This window comes from Mastomys coucha, unplaced genomic scaffold (genome assembly GCF_008632895.1).
Source record: "Mastomys coucha isolate ucsf_1 unplaced genomic scaffold, UCSF_Mcou_1 pScaffold8, whole genome shotgun sequence".
NCBI classification, from domain to species: domain Eukaryota; kingdom Metazoa; phylum Chordata; class Mammalia; order Rodentia; family Muridae; genus Mastomys; species Mastomys coucha.
Window position 1 is genome coordinate 53,111,076 of NW_022196914.1, and position 14,701 is coordinate 53,125,776.

At 43.8% G+C, this 14,701-nt stretch overlaps 1 protein-coding gene across 2 annotated transcripts in view; it reads left to right on the top strand.

The window, feature by feature from the left end:
- Nucleotides 1-14,701, top strand: part of Serinc5 (serine incorporator 5) — a 104,328-nt gene that overhangs the window by 41,960 nt on the left and 47,667 nt on the right. For both annotated transcript variants that reach the window (XM_031360738.1, XM_031360739.1), the window contains exon 2: nucleotides 9,756-9,923. In XM_031360738.1, the coding sequence (XP_031216598.1) occupies nucleotides 9,756-9,923 (168 nt within the window). The remainder of the gene's footprint in view (nucleotides 1-9,755; nucleotides 9,924-14,701) is intronic.

The window sequence follows — 14,701 nt, forward strand, 5'->3', positions numbered from 1 at the left end:
TAAATAATGCATTTTTAGATTAAAGTGCCTAGATTAAGGTTAATGATAAGAAAATAAAAAGTGAAAAGTTTAATTTTTTAAGGTTTTAAATGTATAGATACATCACAGTTATGTAAATCAGTTCCTAGACAGACATAGGCTTTAGACCCGTGCCATCAGTGTGTCAGGCTTAGGCTGTACACCTGGGCTGTCAGTGCAGGACACCTTGCCTTCTCCCATCACCCTGCATTTCCTGACCTGAGAACAAAGCGCACTGAGCCCAACTTCCCTTCCTACTTCCACATAGATGTTTTTACCTAGGAGATGTCAGCAGATGTGACACACGTGTGACACATGTGCCTTCCTATTACTACACGAGCAAGACAGTTGTGGATTGTATTCATTCATTCATTGGAGATCTAAGTGTTTTGTCCTGTGGGTTTTGTAAACAGAGATATAAGTGAACTATCTTTTGGGGGAAAATCCTTGAAATAGTTTGGAAGAATTGCACTGTTTAACAGTAATCCTGCAGTGACGTGAGATGATCTTGGTGGGTGACCTTTCCAAAAAGCATTTTATTTCTTTCTGTTTTTACATTTCAATTAAAAAAGAAATAAATTGCCCATCTTCAAGAAAGGGTTGGTTTGTCAAACTCAGTGCTTAAGTTTTGATGGGCTAGTTAGCTAGAATATAAACAAGATAGTTTGTGGCCTTTGATAAAAGAGATAAAAATGACCAAATAAAATTTGGGAGCAATAAATGTAGGAGAAAAATCTTTGGTGGGGGTTTTGGAAAGCTTAACTTTTTAAAGGAAAACATGTAATTCTTACAAATTTCTTTCTTTCCTTGCTCAGTGATGGAAATGAAGTTCTGTGTTCACTGCTACATTCCCAGGAGCAAATGCTGCTCTTAGTAAACATGCGTACAGCAAATACTGGCTGAGTGAGTGAATGGCCTGGTTATTTCTGTAGAGCTGGGTGGGAACTGGAATTTTAGTACACAGCAGGAACTGGTGATGAGGTTTGGTGTCTGGGTCATTGATCTGCTTAGCAGAAGGCTCAGAGAAGCCTTCCAGGTCCTCTGCAGTTAGAAGTCCTAGAAGCCACATTTGCCATGGAATATGGGGCATAGAAGGAAGGTGACTTGATGGCCCCTTACTGTGTAAAGAAGAGAAAATTTGCTTCTTCCTTTGCTTACCCCTCCCAACTCAGCCAGTCTCATTTTAGAGGAAACCAAAGTTTGGCCAGTATGATCTGTCCTGTTAATTCTTATACAAACAGGAAGTAGAGCAGAGTTCAGCAGATGAAATCCTGGCTCTCCCCTCACCAGCTCTGTCCCCTTAGGGTTGCACCATTTCTCCGAGCCCTAGTCTCAGCTCTTAACACTGAGATGACAGCAGCAGCAGCAGTAATAATCGTCATCCCTTGCAGAGGGTAAACTATTGGTAGATGTTAGCTAATAATATAGATTACACAAGCTTTGTTTGCATGGGATAAATCCGCAGTAAGCTGCCAAACCAGTCAGTTTCCTGATGCATGGATTTGTGTTGAGTTCACTTTGGCACAGCCATTCTGTGAGTTGACAAGCCACAGCTGTAACTGGAGGACTAGCTATAGTTGTGCATGTTATACCTGAGCCTGGGTGCTTTGTTGTACATGTCAGTGAGCAGAAATGATGTTAAATCTTTAATTGTAATAGTTAGATGCCTGGCAGTCTGAGAAAGTGATAGGTTAACACCCTAATGAAGCCAACCCTACTATCTCATCTTTAATTTATAAGCTTTTGCCTTCTTGGTCAGGTGGCCACCACATTCTGAGATTCGTGGTGCCTGCCATTCATACTTCCCCTCATCTTTCTGGCTATCTGGGCTCAGGTAATTCTTGGACTACTGGCAAGAGTCTGACAGTGTCTGCTGGTATCAGTGCTGCATCTCTACAGGTGTTCCTGGCCTGGAAAGTTGACTCAGAACTAATGGACCATTAGTAGTGTATAAGTACAGAGTCCTCAGTGTGGAATACAAGGTTCCTTGTTTTCCATCTCCTATCATGTGGTGCACACTGTCTCGGCAGAAGGATTCCTTTAATCCCATTTCAGTATTTCAAAGGTATTTGTAAGGGCCAGTGCCTGTGCTCTACCCTGCACCACGGTGGCAGCTGTACCCCCTCTCCCTGCCCTTGGGCAGTGGATGAGCCCTGCATACACTCAGTTGGAAACTGTTTCTCCACTGAGGGTAGGGAGATCATGTACAAAGCACTGATTGAGCAGTCTAGAATTTCAGGACCTAGGGCTGCCCAGTTAAAATTCTGGCCTTCTAGTTTTTAGATCTGGGGTATACAAGTCCTTTCCATTATGATAGAAAACCCAAGGTTAATATTAAAAGGGGTGTGGGAGTTGAAATGGCAAGATCCAGGAAAAACAAATGAAAGGGCTTGCTGTTGGGTATGAGGTAACAGAGCAGATAAGAAAGACAGGGCTTTGAGCCAGTGCTGCTTGGCTGGCTGCAGTTCCCCGGAAGATACACACAAGACACTATTGATTTTTTTTTCATAATCCTTTTTCTGGTAGTTACAATAGACTAAATTTTAAGCAAGGACAGGCTTTTAAATAAATCTATTCCTTTCTACCTGTTCTGTTCTGCTTATTCCAAAAAGGTGAATACCCTAGACTAACCTGTAGACAAGGAGTTAAACATGAGGTAACCAAGAGAAACTACATCTTGGTAAACTATGATAAGAATAAACTTATCAACAGACAGTAAAATAATAGGCCTATGGTAAAGTACTAGCTGGTTATACAAATTTGAGAACAAATAGTTTAATTAGCAGTTAGCAGACCTAATGAAGTTAGATGGTAGCAGTGCTGGCCTGGGGTAATGGCCAGTAGACAGTGTCAACAGCTAGCAACATGTCAGATGCATAGAAGACTGCATCACAACATGACCACTCCATTAATAAGCAACGTGTGAGCATGCGTGAGCATCTCCCTGCTCGGACCAGTGGAGTTGTGTAGAGCATGTGAGTCTCTGTTGACTTACTTCACCATGTCCAGAGAATTAACCAGACTTAATAAAAATGGCCTCAGTCTCGTCCCAGATTCTGCCATAAGTCCTATTAAGAGCCCATAGACAATCAGTTCAGCATCCCCCACCCATACAACAGCAAATAGAACCTCTCTGACTGCCCAGGTCCAATCCTTTTACTTGCCTTCCAGAGCTCAGTGAGCATTCTTTTTTCACCCCTCTCTGTAATATAACAACTTTAAGCCCATCCTGTTGGTTGTTCATGAATTTCATCCTGTGCATTCATGAGAAAAGGACCGAGAATCGAGATCTTGTGTGATTGTGGCTATCCAGCACCTAAACTCTTGAGTTAAGCCTTCTACTCAAGGATCATCACCACCCCCGATTATTGCCTTCATACACTCCTGTCCCATTTCATAGCTACTTGCTGTGAGCTTCAGAACCTGGTAGTTACTCCGTGACACTTTCAGGCTTCCTGATGGATTGCTGTTTTCAGTTCATAGTTCCAGGTAATGAGGGTATTGTGTTTTGACTTAATAGAAGTACCTGAAGCCACTCCCAGGCCTAGCTCATGGTTTCTGGCACATTTCCTCATAGTCTTTGGGAGGATGATTTCCAAGGGCTGGTGGGCAAGGCCATCGAGGGAGAATGAGGCTGATATTCACATCTTGTAGAATTTGGTTTGGATTCCCCTTTCAAAAAGGAAAGCAGTGAGAGCAGCTGCCTTATCTTCTCGCTGTTTACTCCTGAAAGCCTGTGTTGTGCGTGCCTCAGAAGTGAGAAGGGCCAGGAGAGGAGTGAAAGAGTCTTCTTTGTGTTGTGCCTGGGGGAGAGAAAGGTTCTTCAGAAGGGAAGAGAATGACATGCATCCATACTGTGTTTGCAAATCATCTTCTAACCTCATTGCTTTTCTAAAGCACTTTGATTTCCATTCCCTCCCTCCCTCCCTCCCTCCCTCCCTCCTTCTCTCCCTCCCTCCCTCCCTCCCTCCTTCTCTCCCTCCCTCCCTTCCTTTCTTTGACTGGATCTCATGCAGCCCAGGGTGCTGTATTACTTTTTAAAAAGAAAAGAAATCTGACCACTTGCCATGTATGATGCCAGCTTGCCCTTGGGAGAAGAATCAGGAGTACAAGATCCATCAGATACATAGTGAGCTTGAGGTCTACCTGGAATTCATAAGATCCTGTCCCCCAAAACAAAGCAAAAAAAAAAAAAAAGGAACACACACACACACACACACTACAGGCTTGAATGTTCGGTAGATGTGTCTGTTCCCTTCCTATATCTAGGTCCAATCTCTTGGTAGTTGATGTTAGTAGTCTTGTATCTTCCCATGTGACTGTACGTACCTCTGCATAGCTAGCCTGTGTCAGCACACTCACCCTAGACTGACACATTCAAGATCACCACTCATATGGCTTAAACAAAACTTTAATTTTTCATTTCCAGAGGTGAAAAGCCCTAGAGTAAGATCTTGGCAGGTTGTCTTATAAATGACTCTTTAGAGTCTTCTTACATGGCAGTCCTTGTGACTCAGACAAGGCCCTGGGTTCAGGACTGTTCTAGTGATTCTGTTCAAAATCCTACCCTCTAAAGACCAAATAAAGTCACACTTTTGGGTGCCAGAGATTAGTACTTCAACATGTGAATTTTGAAGGAGACACAGGCTCAGTAATGTTAACATACTCATTTCAAAACAGTATCCCATTGTGTAGATAGTCCGTGATTACTTTAACACTAGGCCTAATGTATATGGATCACAAGGCTTTTCCAATGTTTGTAACTAAGTCTTTGAATGCTTATAGGTGTGATTCTATCAGGATGAACTTGGAAGGATTGTAAGCATTGCCCTCTGAAGAGTATAAAAATTACATGGAGGAGAGTTTATGAAGCCTCAACCCTACACAAAGAACTATGGGCAACTAAGCACTGTAAAAGCTGGAAAAGTCTTCCTCAGGGAAGAGCATGCCTTTGGCTATCGAATATCAATGGTCAGCCATGAAAACATACACACAAATAACACTGTACAGACTGAGCAGGGTGTTTATCCATCTTTAGGAATATATATATATATATATATATATATATATATATATATATATGCATGTAACAACAGTAATGAAAACAAAAGCCATGAATTTGAAAGAGTAAGGAGGGATATATAGGAAGGTTTGGAGGGAGGACAGGGAAGGATGAAATGATGTAATTATAATCTTTAAAAAAAAAATGAAGTAAAGTGAAAATTATAGCCCTTAGTCCTTAGTGATAAGATGCTGGTAGGAGATTCAGAATCCAGTGCGTGGCTTGTGACGGTGGCCCGGGGTTGCTTGTGCTTATGTTTGAGGACTTGCCACCCACATGACTTCATCATACATTACTCACTGAGCATCTATTTACTGAGGCAAGGGTGGACAGTACCACTTTGTTCATTTTTAATTTTTATTTTAAACAAAAGGCTTTTAAAAAGAGTAATTTTGAGCTCATAGCAAAATTGAGTAGAAAACAGAAATATTTTCCGTATGCACTGTTACCACACAAGTGCATCATCCTCAGTGATGGCTGGCATTCTCCCATGGTGACCAGCATCCCCCTGCGATCATCATTATCCTCTGTGATGATCAGCATCCTCCCAGGATCAGCTTTCCTAATGACATCAGTGCCTTCCCATGTCACCACGCTCTCTTTTGGACAGCATCCCTCAGCACGTTATACCCGATGAGTCTGTATCTTCCCTTTGTTTCCCAGAGTCCCTCGTTTATGTAATAGTTCAATCTTGGTGCTCTAAACCCTGTGTTTGTTTGTTTTATAAGCCTGACTTGTTGAGCAAAAGGTTTAAGCCCTCTAGAGCCAGGAATAAGACAGTGGCTTTTCTCTCGAGGCGTGTGACAGTCTGGAGTTTGGCCAGACAGGATTTTTCTAAGGTGAAGAACTGGAGGAGTGGTATGCCAGGGTACTAACACTCTGGAGGCAGGGGCTGGATGAACATATTATATCCTAAGTTGTGTACTCCCTACAGTGTGGCCAATCAGAGCAGGTGGAGTAAGAATTTCCTGGATTGCTAGTGTTCCTTTTACAGACTCTGTTGACAGTGTCCACGTAGTGCATTTGTCAGAATTTAGCTTAAGGCTGTGCATGCCTTCCCTTGTTTATTGGTATAGTTTGCTTTGGAGGGTGACTCTCTTGACCTAGTAGAGAAAGGCTATTGTTGAATTGCAATATTTTTTCTTATAATTTTTGTACAGTATGTTCAAGCATATAAATGTACATATGTCTGGGTTTTGGCAGTACTGTGTTTAGATCCATGGCATTGCACATGCTAGGCAGATTCTCTACACTGGACCATAGCCCCGCCAACAAAGAGTGCTGTTTGACAAATTCGATGCATACATCGATACACAACTTAAACATGGATTAAGCCATTTGCTTCGTTTTAGTGTTTTCCATAATCATATCCTTTCTGTCACCATTTAGACATTTAAATATCTGTATGCATTCATTTTCCTTTCTATGGAGATAGTAAGCCTAACCATTGCCCTGCTGTGGTACAGTTCCATCCTCTAGCTCATTCTAAAATGCCTGAGATGATTGGCCTGTAAAGGGAAGAGGCGTCCTGGCCTGGGTTTTTGAAAGTGATTGGCCTTCCCTGTGCTTTGGGCCTGTGACAGGCAGCACAGCATGAGGGGAACATCTCACAGAGGAGCCTGGGCCTCCCAGACCTTTCTGTGACTTGATCTTGCTCTAGCCCTGCTCTTAGGTCAAACTTCCTTAACATTTGAGTCATGACCCCTTTGAGGGCCAAGTGACCCTTTCACAGGGGTTGCCTGAGACAATCAAAAAACATAGCAGTTTATGGTTCATAGCAGTTGCAAAATTACAGTTATGAAGTAGCAACAAAAATAATTTTGTGGTTGGTTACCACAACATGAAGAACGGTTTTAAAAGGTCATAGCATTGGGAAGGTTGGGAACCACTGTTTTAGGTTGGATGTAGCTGGGCCAGTCTTTTGCCACATTTGAGCAGTGCTTAAGGTGCAAACTTTAGTGAACTGCTTCTAAAGGAATTTTCTTTTCTAATAGTGTATTTTGTCACATCTGAACTTGGTATGTTAGCAAATCTGGTTATCTGAGACAACATGGCACAGAGAACAGCTAGGAAAGAGGAGGGAGAGTCTAGAGAATCAAGCTGTTTTAAGGTGTGAAGGAAGAGAGAATGAAAAATAGAGGAAGATCTATATAGTATGGAAAGAGGTCAATAAAATCTGAGATTGACAATGGGGACCAAGTGGCCTGGGGATGTAGAGTTGGTAGTGCTTTGCCTGTACGAGGCCTCGGCCTCAATCCTTAAATGTAATGGTGGTGCTTGCCTGCAAATCTCCAGCCCCTGGGAGGAGGACCTTGAGGCCAAAACAAAACACCAGCCAACAGGGTGGATGGATTGTAAAGGGAATGCAGCTATGCTGATTAAAAAATGGTGCAGCACCACTCTTTGTACCATGAGGACTGTTGGCTTGGCCTATGGAGAATGATGACCTGTTTAGCCTTTTGAGTAAGATGGCTTGGAAAGTTGAGTGCTAGATGCCGAGAAGATGTTAGCAAGAATCTGAAGCCGTGTTACAGTCCCGAAGGGCAGAGACTCAAACACTGCTGCTTTTATGAAGTGAAGTAGCTTGCGATGTGACCAAACCTGAGATCTATGACACCGTTGTGATTTGCTGTGTTATCAACATAACTGTTACCCAGTCTCATTGTATATGATGTTTATGATATAGTCTTGTAATTTGTGTTTGTCTGAAAGCTTTGCAAAGTTCCCAAACTTCCAGGTCATTTTCAAGAAATTGAACTACTAGGGCTTAGGTCAATAGAGACCAGTGCTCACACTCACAGATTCAGATAGAGTTTGCAGTTTATGGTAATTCCTTTCATAGAAGCCCTGTTGTGTAAAAGCTCCTCCCTCACAGCCGGTGCAGCTGAGGGGGCTTCACACGACCACAGCAGTGTAGAAGGGACGTGTAGCTTCTGCTACCACTGTTACTTTATAAGTGAGGACACCGAGTCTTAATTTCTAGGTGGCAGAGTCTAACTCCCAGTCCACAAAGGCTGATTTTTCACCTAAGCTGCTATCTACTCACTACCCTGCTGCCTTATGTTTTATCGAAGATCTAGTTTTCCCAAGTAATGGGGGCAGAGAGAATGTTGAATTGATAAAGTACGTGCTGTACAAGCAAGGGGAATTGATTTGATTTCTAGGACCCACAGGGTCCTACAGCTCACCCCTGTAGTCCCAGCCCCTTGGAAGCAGGAGCAGGAGGACCCCCATGGGCTTGCCGGCCAGCCCATCTGGGTAAATGGATGAGGTCCACATCCAGAAGAAGACTCTGCCTTGAAACATAAAGTGGAAAAGTGTTAGGAGCAGCCTCCAGTGTAGACTTCCGGTCTCCACATGTATGTGCAGCATGCGTGGTCATGTGACACAGTGACCTAGTTTTCCCAAGTGAGAGACCTGTATACTCTAGTGGTACATCAGGAGTCTCTGCCCACAGAGCCCATACTGCGCTCATTAGCCTAGAAAGATTGCCATGAGGGGCACAAGGCTGAGAATCAGTGCCTGCATAAAAGCTTATTGGATGCCTTCTTCAAGTACAGCCTTCCCCTCCCATCTTGTTCCTAGGTGTCACCATTGGACATTTGTATTGCTGGGTCCAGGCTCTTGTTTTTCATGTTCTTCCTCTTTCATAGAGTCCTTTTTCTACATTTTAGCTGTTGCTTTTGCTCTTAGCTGATACCAGAAGCCTTTGTTTTCTCTTAAGTGTAATGACTATGTACTTCTGAGGAAGTCCCTTTCCTATTTATTCCTGGCTGTTTCCCAAGCTATTAGTGCTCATATGACTCGCTCTAGCAAAAACTGTGTCACGCACCAGACTCTTCTCATGTCCCGTGGTCTGATGACCAAAAGAACAGTCATCTTGTAGCCTGGAAAGGCCACCAGCCAAAAGCTAGGGTCATTGTTTGTAATGTAGTGGATTTGTGTATGATGTCAACTGGATCTCCTATAATTTAGTTCAAATTTGACACTACCCAGGTTTGGTATCATCTCACAAGATTGTCCCAACTTTCAAAGCTGATCCTAATCTGAACCTCCCGTAGCCTATCTAATTGGGTATAAGCCTGAGTTCCTAAACTTTCCACCTAGGGTTCAGCAATTTGCTGAAATCATTCATAGAACTTAGGGAAAGCTCTGTATTTATATTTCCCTGCTTCTCATAAAAGTTTCAAACACTCAGCCATATGTACAGGGTGAGGAGCTCCAGTGTGTCCAGACCCCAGTAAAATCTGTTTCCACAGTGATGGGCAGGCACATCTTAGTGTACATGGCTACACTTACTGATACAGCCCATTAATGAGGGCTTTTGTAAAGATGCCAGTGTATATCACAACTGATTCAGTCATCAGCCATTGGCCATTTAACTCAACCACCCATTCTCTCTCTGTGGAGAAAGAGTTGGGAGCTGATATCCCCAATCTTCAATGTCATGTGTCTGACTTCTAGCAAGCAGATTCCATCCTAAAATGCCTGGGGAGAGGGACTCCCCAAGAGTCATGGCATTAAGCACAGACAGGTGAATACTAAGACATTCCTTGCCCACCCTTCAAATCCCAGTGGTTTTAGAGGCTCATGTCCCATGACCCTGAAGAACCATTCAGTGTTTCTTGCTAAGTCACAGTGGCACACTCTGAGAGGATGTTTGTGTCTTTCCCAGTTGGCCTGCTGTTGCGGATATGCTGGCTGCTCCCTCTGCTGTGGCTGCTGCCCTAAGTTCCGACAGTCTCGGACCACCCGCTTCATGTATTTATTCTACTTCATCCTGGTCATCGTCCCCTGCTGTGTGATGATGTCACCCACGGTGATGAAGCAGGTGAAGGAGCACGTAAGTCTGTGGGTTTTATAAGTTGTATGTGAAACTTGATGGAGAGGACTGGGCTCAGCATCACTGCGATTTAGGGTTTGTCTGTTGCTGTGATAAAACATTCTAACAAGGCAGAGTTTATTTCAGCTTATGGTTCCAAAGGGATAAGAGCCCATCACGGCAGGTTGGCATGACAGCACAAAGTAGATATGTAAGCATGAAGTTGAAAGCTTACAGCTTGAACCATAACACAAAGCACCAAGAACAGAGTGGAAGTGGCCAAGGCTTTTTAATTAGCCTGCCTCCCCAACCCCTCTGGTCCACCTACATCTCCTCAAACAGCACCGCCAGCCACCTGGGGGCTGAGTGTTAAAATGCCTGAGGCTACGGGGGGACATTTCTCATTCAAACCACCACACTTGGTCTCTGAATTGTCTCAAAACTTGTCCACTGCTTTCAGGCCAGACAGGCAAGCCATTCAACAGCTGGATCTTTAATCAACTAATTAGTGTTTGGTATGATGTATAGGTATGTCTATGAATGTGATGTAATCTATGATGGATGCAAATGTGTCTGACTGCTCATGAAGGCTGGAAGAACAGCAGGTGTTCTACTCATTGTGCTCTGCCTTGTCCCTTTGAGAGCTGGTTTCATGCTAACCCTAGAGCTGAGTTGGTTATTGGGTGGCAGGGAGCCTTAGTGATACTCTCATCCACCATGCTGAGGTTAGAAGCATGCATGGGCATGCTCAACATTTTACATAGGTGCTAGGATTCAAAATCAAATTTTCACACTTAGGCAGTAAGGCAGAGCCACTGGGTTTAGACACTGGGCCAGCTTTCCAGCCCCCAGCAGCTTTATCCTTAGTGGTAGGATATCCATAGTTGGATGCTGGTGGTAGAAAATGTTGATGTCAGAGGATTATGTTTGACCAAACATAATCTTTGTTTGTATCTGTTTCTGATAAAAACACAGTCTCTGCATGTAGAACTTTGCACGTCTTTTTATCTTAAGGATGGCTGCCCGTATTTCAAGTCACAGCTGGTTATCCACACTTAATTCAGCCTTTATGGAAAGGATGATGCAGTTTAGACAGTGCCTCAGATACCAGGAAGTAGTGTGTGATGATTTTAACCTTTCTAGATAGATCATTTGACCAATGTTGTCTCTGGGAGGGAGAAAGAGTCCTAGCCATTTCTTGGGCAGTGTGTACTGAGAGATCTCTGGAGTGTGATGTTTATGGAGATGGATGTGGGGTCTTTCCTGTTCTCACATAGCAGGCCTCTCTGAGCTATTTTAGAGGATAGTGTGTTGAAGTCTCAAGAAAGCCCAATAAAGGACTGGAAAGATGACTCAGCAGTTAAGAGCACTGACAGCTCTTCCGAAGGACCTAAGTTCAAATCCCAGCAACCACATGGTGGCTCACAACCATCTGTAATGAGATCTGACTCCCTCTCCTGGAGTGTCTTAAGAGAGCTATGGTGTACTTGCATATAATAAATAAATAAATCTTTAAATTAAAAAAAAAGAAAGCCCAATAAAAAACACAATTCTTTCTGTCTTAGGTTTTGAGAAAAGAGGCTAAAATGTCAGCAAGTAGAGGCCAGATATCATGGTTACTATTTAACAAGTCACATGAAACCTTTCAGTTTGTATTTGCAGTGAGATCAGCTTCCTCCTCAGCTCCTGAACCAATCAGCGGCATTCACCTCTGCTCCATTGGCATGGTTCATGACAGATTTCCTTTACCAGGACACAGTTGGCCAGGAAGAGAGGACAGCAGTGTGTTAAGGCAGCTCTCATTGCAGAGGAAATGGTAGATGAAAGCTTAGCTGTCCAAGTCCATTTGCCTTTAAAATACCACTGAACTCTCATCCTCCAGGCAGGCAGTGAGGTGGCAGAGCAGCCAAGCCAACCCTATAATGGTACCGTATCCCTTCTACAGTGATTATAGTCTCAGCTGGAGCAACTCCTAAGCAAACTGCCCCAGTCCTGGGCCACACTGTGGCCATTTCAAACATACCCTGCTTTAAAACAACCATTTTCTTTCCCCTTCTCTTTATGCTAGGCATGGGACCCAGGGCCTGGCATGTACTAGGCAGTCCCTGAACTATTGACCTACATCCCAGCTGAACAACCATTTTCTTACAGGCTCTTGGTCTATTTTTATCCTGTTTATCCTTTAGTTAGAATAGGCCTATTGAGCTTCCTGTTGGGTAATGCAGTTCTAATTGGACTTGTATGTTTTTGATTACAGAATAAACTACTGTAAAGCCTCTGATTAAGGCACCACAGTGGGGGATATGTGTGTTTAGATCAAAAGTGACGTTTGTCACTCAGAAAAAAAGATGGGAAATTTTCTGAGGCCTAAAACAAGGTAAAAAAGAGTAGGTTCCATGTGGAAAGATACTGTAGAGGTTTAGAGTGGAGATAGCAAGGCCTTGGGTGCCTGGAGGGTTCCATGCTAGACTTGCTCTGTGCTTATTGATATATTTACCACCCGGTCCCTCCTGGAATCATGGCTTTACTTAATGTGTTTGGGGAAGGAAGTGTGAACTTATGGGGCTGGAAATAGGACTCAGCAGTTAGGACAAACACTGAGCTTGCAGAGGACTGAGTTTGGTTCTCAGTACCTACTTCATATAGCTCACAACTACCTGTAGCTCCAGCTCCAGGGGATCTGGCACCCTCTTCTGGCCTCTGTGCATGCCTCCTCCCCTATTTTATTTAAAAAATAATATATAATTAAACTTTATTATATAATTAAAAATGAAAACTTTTTAAATTAAAAAGTTTAGGAGCTAGAATGCTAGAAGGATTGGCTTGAACTCTTCCTAGTCTGGAGATCTGTTGCAGCTCCCTTTTACATTCATTCATTTAAATGGAACCTCATACAGGATCCATAGGTCCTGCACCATTGAGCCACAGCTCAGTGAGTCCTCCACCATTGAGCTGCACCTCGGTCCTCCGTTCACTACTTTTATTTTTTTAGTAGTGTAATACTCTCTTTTTAAATTCATGAGCATCCACCTGATGACCCACTGTGGTCCTGTGGTGACAGTCCTGTGTCTCAGCTATCTGATATGAGCCCTGCTCTTTTCAGTACAAGAACAATGAAAGCCTTAGGTCGGAGAGAAGAAAGTCTGTGCCTGTGCTATTATGTAACATCTTACTGCAATTGCAATTGTGTAGGTAATTTAGAAGCCACAGCTATGTGTTTTAGGCATAAATTTTATAATAATTTACACACAGGATTCCTATTTAAGTATCCTTCTGCCCCATGCAACAGCCCTAACAATTCCATCATCCTGTATCTGTGCTTCCTCACTCCTGGAAAAATCTTCAAAAGGAAGATGTTGACTGGACTTGTCCTGGAAGACTTCATGGAGGCAGTGATGTGTATACATAATACGTATTTTAAGAGCTGGTTTTTATAGGATAATGCCATATGCCAGATTTTAGGTTGAGTGTTTTCCCTGTATCTTCATCCTTCATTACCACTGTTCTTGTGTATGTAGTAGGTGGTGTCATTAATCCTACTCTACTTGTGAGGAAGCAGTTAGTCACCTAAGCAGTTTACACTGGTCTGATAGCCAGCCACTGGAGGTAGAGTTGGGATTTGAACTGGGCAGAGTACACGCTTAGCTCCTGAGCTGTGTAGCTAGAAAGGCAGAGAAAGAGCAAGGAAAAGGCATGTACAGAGGGACAGAGAAAGAAAAGACAGTGTGTCACATGATGAGATCTCACTGGGCTTTCTGTTTTAAGATAAGGTGCTTGGTCCATGGATAAAGAAGCAACCGTAGAGTCCCAAGCAGAGGTGTGAGTGTGGATCAGGGGGGGATTGAAGGAAGTGAGCTCACTGGGTGACTTGGGATCAGAGATCAGAGGGAGAGGAAGGGGAAGGGAAGGTGTAACCCTGGCGCCTCGAAGGGTGGTTGTCATGGTTTCATGCCTGCGTCTGAATGTACCTATTTAAAAATGGCTTGGCCAGGCTTCCTGCCTAGAGAGTGAGGTCACTCTGGGTGAAACAAATCCTTTTCCCTTCACAGGGGACAGCTATGTGGCCACAAAGTCAGCTTGTTTTGTGGTGCTACAATCAGGCTGACCTCATGCTCAGGCGGTGCTTGAGGGTGGGCCTTGAAAGGTCTCCTTGTAGTGCATAGGCTGGCCTTCAGCTGCTTCTTGCCTGCTCTTTGTTGGCCTGTGGGAGTGCTAGAGGTGACAGTGGCAGAGGAGAAAAGAACTGCAGGCTTGTGGCCTGGATTGGGTGTCATTACCGCCCACTCTGCATTCTTGCCTCTTAGCTAGGCCTGTCAGGGTCACATGGCCCGTGGTGTGTGGGTTGAGAACAGGAGGGCCACTTTCTGGTTTCAGAATGTTGCCTGTGTATCTCAGTGAGAAGGAACTGCAGAGAAAGGTAGAGGCAATTTGGTCCTGCTTTTCATAAGGGAAACCCTCCTGAGACCAGATAAGGGTCTCCTGTATGGTTGAGTCACAGCGAGTGGTTTCTGTTTTCTTGGAGTCTTTTTTCCCCCATGCTAGAGTGTAGGAGCCATCTTAGGCAGGCTGTTATTGGCAGTCACCATAGCCCCCAAGCAAGTACAGAATGTGGCTCTCTGATCCCTGGGGACTTCGGTGGACGTTAGAATGTTGAACACAGCGGCAAAGCAGGAGAAGGACTAAGGGCTTCAGGCCTGCATTGATAGACCAAGATCTGTCTGCCTGGTGTGAAGATACAAGGTGACAGTTGGGAGTCCCAGAAGCTGGTCATTTGGGAGAAAGGACAAAAAATAAAGGCT